Source organism: Protopterus annectens, chromosome 6.part0 (assembly GCF_019279795.1).
Source record: "Protopterus annectens isolate FY-2018-M chromosome 6.part0, PAN1.0, whole genome shotgun sequence".
NCBI classification, from domain to species: Eukaryota; Metazoa; Chordata; order Ceratodontiformes; family Protopteridae; genus Protopterus; species Protopterus annectens.
Genome location: NC_056737.1, coordinates 1,801,154,085 through 1,801,170,752, shown reverse-complemented (window position 1 = coordinate 1,801,170,752; position 16,668 = coordinate 1,801,154,085). Strand labels below are relative to the sequence as shown.

General features: G+C 36.7%; 1 protein-coding gene across 1 annotated transcript in view; it reads right to left on the bottom strand.

The window, feature by feature from the left end:
• Positions 1-16,668, bottom strand: part of COL3A1 (collagen type III alpha 1 chain) — a 323,606-nt gene that overhangs the window by 187,661 nt on the left and 119,277 nt on the right. Inside the window, exons 10-12 of the mRNA XM_044075159.1 lie at positions 16,115-16,168; positions 9,140-9,193; positions 6,530-6,574 (exon numbers count right to left, since the gene is read on the bottom strand). Coding sequence (XP_043931094.1) covers positions 6,530-6,574; positions 9,140-9,193; positions 16,115-16,168 — 153 coding nt within the window. The remainder of the gene's footprint in view (positions 1-6,529; positions 6,575-9,139; positions 9,194-16,114; positions 16,169-16,668) is intronic.

Below are 16,668 nucleotides of genomic sequence, written 5' to 3'. Positions count from 1 at the left end.
AGCCACCACACACTTACACTTAAATTCCTACATCTAACGCTACACTAAACTAATCATACACTACTATCTACCCACTTAGCTTAACCCAAACCTAAACCCTAAGGTCCGTCAGTATCGCACACTCACCTAATCATTGCCCTAACTCTAACTCACTTAAACTGCCCCTAACCCTAAAGTCTGTCACTATCGCACACACGCCTAACCTGCGCCCTAACCCTAACTCACTTAACCCACCCCTAACGTACAAACAATCGCACATTTACCTGAACCCAACCTGTAACTTTCCAGCACAGTGCTAAGAATCGCGAAGCCACAGAAACGGCCAACCAAATTCTTTCCAGAGGAAAGAATTCGCTGTTCTGCAGCTTTGCTATTCTTAGCATTCACTGAATAGTGTTTGATATCAGAACATTCAAAGTTTTAATACTTCAATGTTCTGATATAGATCCATAGGTTCATAGGAGGTTACTAGGCCCTTATTGACCAAGTTGTATGGTCTATATTTGCAGTATGAGTCTATGATCTTTACAAACTGCCCTTATCCAAAAGGGACATAGATGATATAGATGACACACCCGGGGTAAATTTATGATCTCCCATTCAGTTGTCTAAGTTAGTCCTAAATAGGGTCATTGAGAAGTTCTGTTTTATGTAAATTGGGAGTTTTTTCCAAAGGACTGGCAAGCTCTGTGAGGCATATGTGTCTCTCCAGCATGTCCTGTTAATGTCGCAGACTAGGTTAAGAGCCCTAGAGTGAGTGAATCTTGTCCCATTTGACTTGTGGATGTGCAGCATTTCCATTAGGGCAGGGTCTGAGACTGTTCTTTAGGCCAGGCACAAATTGCCTCTTGACAGCCTATAATATACAGAGTACATGTAGGCCATGTGTTGAAGGTCCTGAATTTTCTTGGTGAGAAACCTCTGAGGTGTCTCCAGCTGCTGCAGGTGTCTGGTGAGGTACCTACAGAAGAGAGTATTGTACTCTATTAGTGGTTTGATGAGGGATGAGTACAGGGGAGTTATAACATCCTTAGCTCTGGATGTGATGCCCTTACTTATGAGATGTCCAAAATAGAAGGCCTTCCTTACCACTGTGGGCACATGGCGATCGAAGTAAAGGTTGCTATCAACCTGTATTCCCAAATATCTTACCACAGGGTTTGAGCTTAGGGGGGTACTGTTAATATTGTAATTTGCAGGGACTTCGCCTTTGCTGAAAGTCATGATAACACATTTTTTTGCATTTAGTTTGTCTGTAGCTTTGACACCAATAATTTCTCTGTGTATGCTCATTTTGTAGTATAGCAACATTGTTGGGGAACTCAATGATTGCACCCAGTCTGCAGTCATCAGCAAACTTGGCAATCCATAGGCCATCTATTTTCACTTGGACTTCTAAGAAATAGATTCCAATCAGTAGGAGGCAGAGCACAGATCCTTTTGGTACACCACTGGTAACTGGTCTGCTGGTAAAGGTAGAATCCTCAACTTTGACTGTATGCTTTCTGTTGGTGAGCTAGTTGGCTACCCATTTAGTTACACATGGTTTGGTTACCAGCTGCATGAGCTTCTCAATGATGCCTGAGTGAGGGATTGTGTCAAAAGCCTTGGCTAAGTCAAGATAGGCTGTATGTATTGTTTTGCCTTAATCCAGAGGTTTGGTGACATTTTCAAAGAAGTCCACCAAGTTTAATAAGCATGACCTACCCTTAATGTAGTCAGCTTAGATCGGATCAAGAGTCTGAAGTTCACTTCTGTCTTCGTTAATAAGGTCCATGATGATTCTCTCCATGGCCTTGCAGATAAGGATGGTTAGGCTTATGGGTCTATAGTTAACAGGGTCAGTTAATTGACCCCCCCTTTGTGCAAGGGAATTACTGTTGCTGTTTTCCAGTCTGCTGGGACAAAGCCAGTACTCAGACTGTGGTTGAATAGAGTGCCAAGTGGTTCTACTGGGTACTGTTTTAGACCATTTAGTAGGCAGCCTGTGATGTTATCTGGTCCCACAGAGACTGTATGTTTGGCCATGTAGAGTGCAGTTATGACCTGCTCTTTGGAGAATCTAGTAGAGGACTGGTGACAGGTATGCTTTGCGATACTTTGGGGTATGTCAAGGGGGCAGGGGGGTGACTTTGTGCCAAATCTGTCTGGTAGCAGTTTGGCAATGTCCTCAGGGTCAGTATGAGTGGAAATATCCTCGACTAGTTTGGCACAAAGCTGAGCCTTCATTTTTAGATGAATGACATAGCTAAAGAATGCCTTGTGATTATCCTTAGCTAGGGATACTAGATTAGCTTCATAATTGGCTTTAGAGGACTTTACAAGATATCTAATTTGCTTGTTGAAGCTGTGGAGGGTGTCCTTCCTCTGTTGAGTGTTGTTCTTAGTTTCTTTCTCTTGTAGTATAACCTATTTATGCTTGATGTACACCAGGGTGTCTTCTTTTTCTGTGAGCACATTGTTTTGATCCATTCAGGTACAGTCAAGTCTATACACTAAAATTAACACTATACCGTATGTAAGTTGATCAAGTTAGCGCTTGCTAACAATTTTTGTCTGGTTTAATAATACCATTTATCATCAGAAAAGAGGGGTAACAATGGGGAGTAGCAATGGACACCAAGTTAACCTCTGCTTTTGTGCACTTAATGCTAAGTGCCTGGGAAGCTGAAGTTCTGATTCATTTGGATGGGTTTAGGAAAGAAAACTAGACTCTACAAACATTATACAGACATCTTTTTTATGGCAGGGTACCAAGGTAGAGCTAGAAAATGTTTTAATTGAACTGAAGGATAGTATTGGGTTCCTTCATTTTATTATTTCTAATATTGGAACGCAAGCTGAACTTCTAGACATTGACTTATGTCTAGATCATATTAATGTATTCTTTTCCTCCAGTATTTTTAGAAAAAAAAAGACTTTCAGGAATTGTTATTTGGATTTTGATAGTCAGCATCATTTATTTATGAAAAAGAACATAGTGAAAGGGCAGTTCATTTGTTTATCACAAACCATCAGTGACAACCATTCCTTTGAAAATGAATGCAATTTTCTTAACAGTTGTTTTGAATAGGAACTATCCTTTAGGGTTATTTGATGAGTTAATGAAAAAAGATATCTGCATGAGAGAAACAAAATATGTTCATATCTTAAAACAAGGGTTTATAGCCAAAGTGCAGTTAGATCACTGACAGGAAGTAGATAGATTCCCCCTTCTCATTTGTTCTGCTATGAGAGAAATCCGCTATATTTTGACAAACAAGTTGAAACAACTGTCGTATTGTAGAGGGTAATAAAGAGTTGTTTACTGTTATTAGCGGACTTCCTGAGTTTTGTTATAAATAGACAAAGATAATGACGCAATATTTTGAAACAGATGATTGTTATTTAAATCATGTTAAAACTCATGTTCTTGGCATTTTTAAGTGTGGAAAATTTATTTTTATTTATTTATTTTATTTTACATTTGTTGACCGGGCTAGTCTAACTGGATATATGTCCATTTTCAGTACAGGCCCAGGGAGAAAAGCTCCAGGACAAAACAGATGAAAAAGTAAAAAAAAAAAAAAATATTAATGTAATGTTTGTGACCATATTTTGGTTTGTAAACAGCAAGTTTTAGAACAACATTGTTTCAATCACAAGATTTTGCATTTTTACAACTGCAATTGTAGATTAGTGGTGTATTTATGCATCTGTCAAACTTGTAAAAGTAGTTACATAGGAAGGAACACCAGGAGGTTATCTTACCATATTAGAGAGTATAAGACAGCTATTAAGAATAAAGAATTGAAAAATGCTCTTGCAAAGCAGAGAGTTATGTGTCAATATTTTAGTGGTTTTAATTTTTTTGTACTACAGAAGAATATAGAGTTTATTGGTGATGTTAATACACTACTAGAATTTAAAGAGCTTAAATGTCATCTGTATTTAAACACAGACTGTTAAAAGTTATATGTGCTTTGAGATGGAGCTGATGAGGAAGTGATGTCAGGATTTTTTTTCATTGGCTTTTATTGAGTATTTGAACTGAATTAGTTGTTTCTGATTTTAATTCTGATGACGTTCTTAAAATAAACAATGAGAATCAAAGTGCTCAGTTCAACGTACTGGCTGGTGTGTTGTTCTTTGGCCACCCTTGTTGTGAATTCTTTAGTTCTGTAAGTTTTTACAGCAAGTTAGTTTTGTGAATCTGTACACTTTTATAGGTGTTTATATAGGGAATCTGTGTACAACTCTGTATAGTAGTCATTGTTGACAGTGGTAGAAGGGGGATTGAAAGTATTTATGCCATAACTTAGGAGGCTATAGTTTGCATTGGGGCAAGTTTTCATCCTTTTTGCTCTTGGGGGGGTCAGGTATGATCGTTACTTCAAACAAAACTGATTTAAGATCAGACCTTACTAGGGAGGACAATACCAGAAAGTAGTGCAGAGACCCCCTATGTTGGTGAGTACTAAGTATAGGACATTTGAGCCCCTTGTGGGGGTAGAGATTAACAAAGTCCATCCAGGAACCTTAGGGCAAGCATGTTTGTGCTCATATATGACTCCAGTCAAGGTAAGGATAGTTGAAATCACCCAAGACTAAGGTGTTTGGCTGTATAGTGAGTGACTCAAGGGGGTCCAGATAAGCAGAGTGGTTCTCATGGTTCATGGTGGGGGACTTATAGCTAACAATAGGTTCGTAGGTTCATAGGTTCATAGGTAGGTACTAGGCTATTAGCCCTAGGGCCCATACAAGCCTAGCCAAAAAATGTACCCTGGCTTTCACCACCCAAGAAAATTATTTTCTTGTGCCCCTATGGTATGGAAGGGGGTTTTACCTACAGTTAGTTGCACTTGGAGCAGTTATAGGGAGTTGTATTGTCTGACCAGTCTTGAGGTGTTTTTGTCTTTAATGAAGATGGATAGACATCTGTCTTTGGTCCTTTCATGCTTGCTTTGAGGCTCATCTTTCCTGCCTGGGGATACTTGTCAGCCATCTGCTCCTCAGGAATAGTCAGGTGGTAGGGAATGGACCAACTTGTGGTCCTGGCAGTGACTTACTCTCTCTTCTTGGAAGCATCCCGCCAATGGCTTCTCTGAGGGAAAAATGCATTTGTATGCTAGTTTGCCCTCAGATGCATACTGCAAATTAACCATGGCAGAGCAGGTTCAGATGGCTTAGAGATCTGTTATGTGATTACCTAGATCTCCCTTTTGTTATCATCCATAGCTACCCTCCTTCCACCAAGACTGGTGAGCCAGCAGTGGCTATTCAGTCCTGACTTTGCTGGACAGCTCCTACAGGCACTCAAGATCCTGAACAAGTCTGGGTTTCCTATCGTGTAGTCAGGAATTTCTCCTTCTAGGCCAGAAAACAGGCCTGCTTATACATTAGTCTTAGCCTGTTGAGAATGAAATTATACAGTCATATTCTTATCCAGTAAAATATAGCTTGAATTAAAACACTTTTTTCATGATTTTCAAAAGTATACTTCATTTTCTGTGTAGATTTTTGTCTGTCTTCAAACCAATTTTACTAGGAGTAGAGTTCAGTATTACAGTAGTATAAGAGACTACAAGAAGCTCTACAATGGTTGGTAGGACTAAGAAGGCAACTGCCTCACAGAGAATGGGTTCCTTTTCCATTCTGTGAATGTTAAGTGAATATATGTCATTACCCAAACAGTGATTTGGCAAGAAAAGCATGGAAACATTCAACCAGGGAAAAATTGCTTGCTATTAGGGCATCAGTGCAGGCCAGACCTGCTGAAAAGAGAAGCGCGGCATAAAATGTATGGCTTCTTCTTATGTTCTGACTGAGCTCAGACAATGTTTTTTTTATTTACCAGAACTAAACAGGGTGTCACATTGTCTTTCCATACAGATAAATAGAAAAAAAAACAAAAGGTTAACATATTTTCATGAGAGGTGTTTATCTCAATTGGTGGTCTCATCCCATTAAAAAACAGGTCTAAATACAAGCTCGATTTAAATGTCTTTGCTTAAATTGTATTTTTTGCAGTTCTCGTAGTTTATGTCAGAAAATTAATGTTTTAGCATTCCTTCAGACAAATTTAAATAAAAAGTATCAGTCATTGTTATTCCTCTTAAACGGGTTTCATTTCTTGATATATTCATCTAATATGTTTATTTCAGATTGTACAAATGCAAAGTATGACCACAACCCATTAATCCTTATATTTTTCTCATCCTTTCAAACAGTTTTCTAACATTCCTCATTATAGTGCAGACTATAGAAAACAAACCAAAAACATTAAAGTTCGATCAGTCCATTCAAAACAGATAATTAAATTAGTAACCATTAGCAGTCTACTAACTATTCTTACTCATAAATTTAGAATACGTTTATGCTACTTTTATAAAGTGTTTGTATCAAACATTGCATTAAATAGTCATTCAACCATATAATTGCTTTAAGATTTACAAGCAAATTTCAGAAAAAAAAAATCAGAGGCAAATTTTTTACATTTTTAAAGTGGTAATCAACATTATTCATATGAGATATAAATGTAAATAATTACCGCTAATCCAGGGTGTCCATTATCGCCAGGAGGACCAGGTTCACCCTGTTAAAGAAATGAAAAACAGAAAATCTGTACTGAATTGTCAAAGATAAGCTGGATATTTTTTTTTCAGAATTTAGATGGTTTTAGATAGCTTTAAAATATCTTCAGTTTTGATAGTGTATGTGTGTGTGTGTGTGTGTGTGTGTGTGTGTGTGTGTGTGTGTGTGTGTGTGTGTGTGTTATCTGTACTAGAGCATAAACCTCCCATGCAGTTTATACATAGAATGTCTCACATTGATTAAACAACAATATGAGTTCAAATTGCAACTGAATTAAAAAAAAATAAAGTAGGGGATTTCAAGCCAATGTTTACATGTGGAATAATACCCTCCCACACATTGCTGTGCAGGGTCTTTGCTCTATGTACATAATATAATAATTGCACATGCATTTAAACCACAGGTAAAGATGAACTTTCTCATACTAAATGAGTCATGGTTTAAGGGCATTGTTTGCACTCTGTATCACTTGCACTAATAGCATTCCCAGCAATTATGTACAACTCTTTGCAGTTCAGGTCATGCCTGAAATTAGGTCGTTTTTTCACTGGTATACCCATCTGATTAATAAAGCAAATTAATAAACATACTGGATAAATTAATGTGTAACTATATTCTGCTGTGTGGTTTAATTATTGTCCTTTAGTGCAGCACTTCTATTTTTGCTGTCTGCCTTCTAGGGAATTTATTTATCACACTTGATAATGATCAGGATCAGGGTAGGTTTTGATTAGCTGCTCTGGTAATGAAGGGATGGGTAGAGAGGGAATTAGTGAGCAACTCAGAACCACTTTATATGCATATAGATAGATAGATAGATAGATAGATAGATAGATAGATAGATAGATAGATAGATAGATAGACAGATAGATAGATAGATAGATAGATAGATAGATAGATAGATAGATAGATAGATAGATAGATAGACAGACAGACAGACAGACAGACAGATAGATAGATAGATAGATAGATATAGATAGATAGATAGATAGATAGATAGACAGATAGATAGATAGATAGATAGATAGATAGATAGATAGATAGATAGATAGATAGACAGACAGATAGATAGACAGACAGACAGACAGACAGATAGATAGATAGATAGATAGATAGATAGATAGATAGATAGATAGACAGATAGAAAGATAGATAGATAGACAGATAGAGAGATAGATAGATAGATAGATAGATAGATAGATAGATAGATAGATAGATAGATAGATAGATAGATAGATAGAGATAGATAGATAGATAGATAGATAGATAGATAGATAGATAGATAGACAGACAGACAGACAGACAGACAGATAGATAGATAGATAGATAGATAGACAGATAGAAAGATAGACAGATAGATAGATAGATAGATAGATAGATAGATAGATAGATAGAGATAGATAGACAGATAGAGAGATAGATAGATAGATAGATAGATAGATAGATAGATAGACAGGATTCATCATTCATAAGAGATACCAGCAATAATCTGCTCACCAGTCTAGTGGACATCAAGGGCAGATGGATGGAGCATGTCAAAAACTTTTGAATGAAGAAGATAGCAGAGAATCTATACTGTTGTGTGCATAGCCAGTGATGAAAGAGGAAAGGTAGCTGTAGAAGTATGAAGTTCACTAAGGACAGTGAAGTCAGAGAAAGCTGCAAGCTCAGACAAAGCCACAGCATTTAGCATGACGTTGTTGAATGCATAACTGACTCCTGAAGGTATTCATCATGGTGTGGTGAGAGACACAGAGAGAGAGAGAGAGAGAGAGACAAAGACATATATCTGATGACTAGAGTATAAGTATTGCAGTTCCCATGTGCAAGACCAAAGGAGATATTCACAACTGTGGGCAGTGCAGATATCAGCCATCTGTCACACCACCTGAAACGGATGAAGATGGTTTATGAAGAAATATGCAGAGTTGTAGAGAGTAAGATTAGAAATGTGAAGTGCGGATTTTGATCATGATAAGTACAATGGACCTGATATTTGCAGTGACACAAAGAGTAGAATAAGCTGGAGGTGAAAAAAATAGTCCTACTGGACATTCCTTGAGGTGAAGAAAGCATATGACAATGCACAAGAAAGCTAACTGCTACGGTGGTTCAATGTCAATGTCGAAAGACATTACTAGACTCAGTCTATGCTACATATAAGGACTCAATGGCACAGGTAAGAACAGTATTTGGTCTTAGAGTGGTGCCTAATGGGAGTGGACATGCATAAAAGTTCAGTCACTGGAACAGCAGTAGGGCACCCTAAAAGTAACCAAAATTAACTTCTTATGTGGAGACATTTACTAGGTCTCTATATCTATTTATCAGGGAGAGTCCTGGATATAATTTATCCCCTGTGCTCACCATTTCATAAGATTCAATGTCTTGCTGTTTTAAAAAACATTTAAGCTGTGGTAATCTGACACTGTTAGAGCATATTTCTAGAGAAATTTTCCAGAAATGCTATACAGCATATTATCTTTTAACTATGGTGTGCTCTAATTGACATATTTGGTGTCAGTATGACATTGTTTTATTCAAAAGAGTAAATACAGTGGCATACCTTTACTCCAGCGGGACCAGGGTCTCCTTTTCCTCCATCACGGCCAGGCTCACCCTAACAATGGAAGAGCAAAATAAACAGTCAGATTAAGCATTGAGGTTTGCAGTTTAATCAACTGCATATTTTAAGAATTTAGAAACTGAACAGTTACAATATAGCTTTTGTTTTAATTCAAAATCACTGTCTCATTCTCTGGTCTTGCAAATAGATTTCACCCACTTACTCTTTAGTAAAATCGTGTTGACTTCTTCACACCTAGAGTGCCTATTGCTTTAATTCCACTTGACTTTCAGCTTTCTTGTGATGTCATGACATTGTTTGGAGCTGATTTCCTTAACCAAGTTACCAACTTTATAACATGTACCATGCAAAAATGCTAGTTTGCATGTGATAAAATGACTCTAAGATTGTTTCTCTCTGTTGCACTGCTACTTAGCTATCAACCACTGTTGGTCACTAATAACTATTTTCTAATTTATATTAATACTTTAATAAGTGAATGAGCTATATGCTATTGGGGGCATATTATGAAAGGTCATAGTATGAGACAAAAATACACTATCACCATCAATCTATAATGCCTCATATTGGATATATTAATTATCTTTTAGCATTATGAAAACATGCAATATTGCCATGTTTTTGTTAATCATGTGGATTACAATGTTTATAAATGTGCATTTGAGCATTGTTAATACAGTTTGATTACTTTTATATAAATGTAAATTTGCCTATGTCACAAGTGGTATTTCAATTAAGGTGTTTAATAAAAAAAAAATATTGCTAGTTGTAAGTGACTCACAAAGTAGAATGGTATCAGCTAAAAGCTTAGATGATCCAGAAGAAAACTGTCACTGACAAGTACGTGTTCAAGTTGTACAGCTTGAGAGAAAACCGTGTGTTGTTTACTTCATTAATTATGAACATAAGCGTCATGTTTCATATTTCTTTAAATATCTTGGAAAACAAGTGTGTAGGATGGAACAACTTGGCATCATTTTAAAGCATAAGTCTGGCTGAAAAAAGGTGCTAGTAATGTTATAGCTCTAGACAGTCAGATATATTTGGAGTTATTTTTGAATATTAATAATAATAACAATAATAGTAACATATAATTTGGGTGCATTCAGATTCATCATTGCAAAGAACATTTTTACTGATCAACATTGGTGTTTGTAGTTTTTAACTGCTCAGAAGTACTTTTACTTGTTTTGTTTTTGTTTTGACACTTGATTCAAAAATGTTCAGGAATGTATGAAAAATGCTCAGGAATGTATGAAAACTGTTCAGGAATGCATGAGTGTAAGTAGGATGCTAAAGGTATGATATACCACAGCTGTGAGGCATTAATGAGTTAAATACTGAAATGATCTTGGCCATAAGACAAGTGATGGATATTCATGTGCAAATCTATACTTCAGAAATGTTATCTGAATGCAATTCTTACTTCAAAAAGTTCACATCTTTTGTACCCAAGATGTATACTTATGTGCATACATAGCACCTTAAATATTATCTGCTTCCTCAGGCCTTCAATGAGGTTTATTTTGTTGCTATTTACATGCTTTAGCTATATTTTACTATCTGAAAATATCAGATGCTCATTGTACTTTTTTATTTTACGTTTTCCCCTCATTATATCCACTGCATGATCTCAAATGTGTATACCTGTATATGAATGCATACACACACACACACACACACAGGCACGCACTCACACGCACACACACGCACACACACACACACACACACACACACACACACACACACACACACACACACACACACACACACACACACACACACACATATATCAAAGTTATAACAGTCACAGATATAGAAGCAAAATCAACATTTAGATTTTTAAGATGTAATTAAGAAAATTCACAACTTGTTTTTATTTGCTTACTGCATAAGTAATATCTCTCACCTACTATAAAGTAAATATATTTAGGATTATTTCTCTCAGAGATTTGGTAAAATACCCAGAGGTGCATTCATGAAAGCAACATAATGAATAACTATACTAGCTCTTGCTTTCCTTTCTGCTCCCCCTCATCGCACTATTAGGAAACTGTAATGGTGGCATTCATTTTGATCAATGACTTATGTGTTTTCTTTTTTTTTTTTTCAGAAATTATAATAGAAATATGTAAACTAAGGTTAGTTTATTTATATTGTTTTCAATGTTCGAATTAAAATAAAATCTACAAGTTTTACATAGTAATTCTGCTAAGTACTGCTAGAAGAATTTAAATTATGTTTTAAATTATATTACATAAATATGACACCCAACACTGCTTTAGTAATGTTTTGAAACTACCAGAAAATTGGTTAAAATGCAAGTTTTATATGATAGATTATATTTTTAACTAACAGATGTAATGTTCCCTAATGTTAAAGCCAGCAACAGACTTGCAGACTCTGCTCTGAAACAGAGAAAAAAGAAAGTTCAAAGCCAAATATGAGATCCAAATTCCTGTTGAGGCAAACCCCTCACTCTCCATGTAGAGGGGATAATGCCCCTGTTCCTCATTTTACTAATATAATCATTTCCAGTGTTGGTGCATGTCTTCCCTGCAGTTACCAGTTCTACATCTGCTTGAGTACCAGAATCTTAAAAAGCACTGTATCAAGGCCAGTGCCTTGAGCAGCTTGTAGCTCAAGCAAGATGCCGCCAGCACTCCAGCTCAGGTATGAGTCTGAGTAGGCAGTTGCTGCACCTTAACTGAACTCATTATTCCAGTCTGAGTCAGGTAAGTTCAGAGTGATGGGGGTGGGGCAGGTGGGGGATTTAAGGTTTAGGGACTGGGAGGGAGATTATAGGGTGAGGGAGCAGGAAGGGAGTTTTAGGCTTACGGAGCAAGAGGGGAGTTTTGGGGTTGTGGTATAATTGGGGAATTTAGGGTTAGGGAGATGGGTCTGGAGTTTTAGGATTAGGAATTGACTGAGGACTTTAGGGTTATTAAGGGGGGTGTAGGGTTTTAAGGTAAGGGAGCAAAGACTGTCAATGGGAACTAGGAAGCAGTTTATGGATACAGTTAGAGTTCTGGTAAGGATATACAATTTTATAAAGTAACAATCCGAAATACTGGAACCCACTAGAGTGAGTACAGAAACAGGGAGACTGAATGACTGAAAAAAATGGACTTACATATAGCAAGCCCAAGATGACAATTTCCTACAAAATTCCCCTTTTTCTGAGATATGGCAATCATGAAGTTAGTATTTAAATGTTTGGGTATGCATGAGACTTGCCCCCACATTTGGAGGTGCACAGGGGATTGCTCTTCTGCAAAAAAGAAGTTTAAAAGTACAGAGTGATGTTTGAGATTTTTTCTTCTTCTTCTGCATTTACAAACTTTTTTTTCGCTACACTAGGGTGCTATTTATAGGCATCAGTGTTGGGAATGTCATGGAGAAATTAAAGATAAGACTATTGGGGGTTTGAACACTGAGCAAGTGGCAGCAAGAAAGTATGTCATTACTTCTAGCACACGAGCACCCCAAGTAGACTGGCAATTACCTACAGTGGAGTGCAATTAGCAATGTTTACAAAACTGTTTGTGGTAAAGATAAAATAGTACCTACAAATCGAACATATAAATTATATTAAAAAATGACTTTTGTAATACTGAACCTCACTTTGTACACACAATGTGCAAATCTGTGAATGTTTTGTTTTGCATGTTTTCTTTATTCAAAGAAAAATATATACAATGAGATTTATACTAAAATGGCCAAAGTTAGATAGGGTAAGGGAGTCTTCTTCTTCTAATAATAATGATGTTTTAAGAAACTATAAATCTGACTCAGTGAAATGTTTTGCAACATCTTCCTGTTTTTTAGGGAATAAATAAATAAATACCCCCACATCAATTTTTTTTTCGCCTTCTACCTGTCTTACAAATGAATTAATAAGTAACTAAATAGATAAGTCCCCATGCTTTTTTTTTTCAGTTCTTTGCACTGGCACATTGCGTTTAACTTTTTAAATTGCTGAAGGCTTCTGAAAAATTTAATTATTAGTGTTATTTTATTAAACTACTCCAGTTTTCTCATATACTTTAGACCTTACTACAAGAACATAGAGGAAGCTAGGATATTACTATATCTATGTAAAGCTGGTATCCGTAATCATACACTTCCTTAATTTCTTAACTTTATGTGTTTTCTAGCTGTGTTCCTTACCTGTGTTTAGTCTGAGTGGCTGTGTACCTAAGATAAAACTGACAATAACATGCATCCTCAGTAGCTGAACCAAAACGAATAAAAACCTCCAAATAAGAGAAAACATAAAGTAATTGATGTAACTTTGAAATTACCTCTTACCCCCAGAAATATAATAGTTTGGATCATAATATAAAGTGACTACTCTTATTTATTTATAATTGGAAACCTTTTCTAGAAATAATAGACTATAACTGACTACATGAAATGTACTGAATGTGATTTATTTTTCCATGTTGGGTGTATTCTTTCACAACATGAATATTGCTGGATAATAGAATTGCTATGAAGTTCTGAAAAAGTGAACTTCTGTTATTAGCATTTTACATGTTCTTTCTGGAGTGTACTGCCATTACCAAAAATATGCTACTATTTTGAAATATTTAGAGTCACCAAAATGTGAACATACAGCCATGTTAACTACATAGGTCAAACAGTTGGGTTTAGTACTTCATGATATCGACAATGTTAGCAAAATGTAGTTTGCATTTTAGTATAACACATACTTTAATTGAAAATATTTGGGATGCTGGAATGTTAGACATACATTTTTTTTCCAGATAACAGCTATATTTTGGCCAGGATTCAGAAACATGCATCATGTTACGCAAACATGCTTCAGCAGGTTTACTAAACGTATGTTTCTGATTGACAAGCCTGAGTAATACCCTGCAGGAGGATGGCACCAGCATGCAGTGCAATGATGGTATTTCTGGCAAACGCTGCACACAAATGCAGCACTCTAGGGGCAATGTTAATGAAAATTAGCCCTGTAAACTTCTCCAGAACACATGACCAGGACTAGATTAGCATAGCAGAATGATTCAAAGAAGAGCCCGACCTCACTATATGGGGAGGAAAGAAAAAATATATACACTTGTCTTTTGACAGAGTATAAACATTCATTTCAATGGCAGGGGCAGGGCTAGTAGCACCACAGTAGGTAGGTACTACAAAGCAGTGTGTGTGTGTGTGTGTGTGTGTGTGTGTGTGTGTGTGTGTGTGTGTGTGTGTGTGTGTGTGTGTGTGTGTGTGTGTGTGTGTGTGTGTGTGTGTGTGTGTGTGTGTGCGTGTGTGCACCCATGTGTTAGTTTGAAGATCCCAGTATAACAGAAGCACAATTTCTACTGACAGTGCAGTATTTGATTAGACCCATTAAAGAGATATTGCTCCATATGGCTTTATCGCATAATGGAAATGCACTATATCAGTGCTGAGCTACTGGGCTTGAAGTGTTGCTGAAATAGCATTAGCAGAAACATCCTGGCATATTTTTATTTAGATGATTCAGAAACTCTACAGAAACTAAAATATAAAATGGAAAAAAAACATTGCTGCAGGAGGTTTAACACCCCTTGATTTGAAGGGTGCAACGATCACTTCTGGGGTATGACAAGAAGCACACCCCTTTGTAAAAACATTTCTGTACTTAAATTTTGCAATTTATCTTTATATTCTGTGCTGCAATTTGTTATTTAGTTTTGTACATTTTAGATTCAGTGTTCTAGATCTGACTATATGAAACTGATTTATCACATAGCTAAGTTTGTATTAAGTACACTGGTGACCAGATGCTGCTATACGCTACTGCATGTGCTGTGTCTCTGCCTGGCTAATTAAGTATTAATGTGCACAACATGAGGTTGGCATAAAGAAGATCTACTGAAAAGTCAGTCAAATATATTCCTAGTGAGACCTGAGACTGCAAACTACTCAGTAGGTAAGATGCTAGTAATAGGCTGAACCTACAAGCTACATTTAGCCTACGCCAACATCCTAAAAGGACACAACTCACTCATCACACATTCTCACTGACCATACTGTTTTCATTCGGCTATGACAGCATCCTCAAAGGACACACCCTACTTGTCACACACATACTCACTGACCTCACTGTTTTCCGTCAGCTATGATGCCATCCTCAAAGGACCCAAACCACTCATCACACAATTTTGTTGATCCCATTGTTTTCAGTCCCCTATGGCACCATACTCAAGGGACTTGCCACATGCCACTTGCCAAATGCTCTCACCGACCCTATTGTTTTCAGTATGTTTTACTTCTGCTGAGCAGGATTCTGTTTCTTCTTTGTGTTTTGCCATTATTAACTGTCCAGCTCCTTGGTCAGTCATCTCTTTTCTAATCATTTATTTATGTGTGCAAACAACACATTGCATCTTTGAAAAGTGAGATTTGTTTTTAACAGTTTCATCCACATAACATATTACAAGCTTAAGTTAAGCTATGGCTAATCACAAACTGTAATCTATTTTCACAGTAGAAATGCAACATTATTATTGAGAAAAAATAATCTGAATTAGGAACCAAAGAATATAATTTACACTCTTTATTAATATCAGGGTATTCACAGAAACTACCAGTGAGATGCAACATGGCAATTTTCACAAACAGTTAATAGAATGGACGAATAATGCATGCATTTTTTTTGAAACGTTACTGTTAAGTAACCAAAAAAACCCCAAAAAGCCATGAATAAACAGCCACAGATATGCAGATACAGACAGGCAGATACACACACATGCACAGACACAGGTGCGCAAGCGCGCACGCACACACACACTCTCACACACACACACACACACACACACACACACACACACACACACACACACACGCACACGTGCACACACATGCAACACAAACAAAGGTATAACCCTTATTGTCAATATGAATGCTCTGTTTCAGTATGATGATTCAACTGAAAATGTTTGGTTAATCACTTACCCTATGTCCTTTCATACCAGGGAAACCAGGCATTCCAGAATGGCCTTTGTTACCCTAAGACAGAAAAACACAGAATTATATAAACATTTTTGTTGCTTACTGTGTAAAGCTTGAAAATAAGAAAAGAAAATGTCAAATTTACTTAACCTGAAACAACTGTTTATCTGTCCTGACACGTTTATCTAATGTTAGAAGCTATGTGTCTGTTATTTGTTTGGACCATAAAGGGGTGTTTGATTAAAAAAGAAACTATAAAAGAGCTATGAAGACATATCTGCAACAAAAGCTGAGATAGAAAAGTACTCCTCTTTATCTACCTTTATCACACCTACTAAGCTGCTAGAAACAAAATGCTTTTTAGGTTACTTTAAAATATATAATATATTCACAAAGCAGTTTAAGTGGATTTAATTATACAAATGCATACACCCCCCCCACACACACACACTCACACACACTCACACACACACACACACACACACACACACACACACACACACACACACACACACACACACACACACACACACACACACAGTCTTAATGTAAAAGAT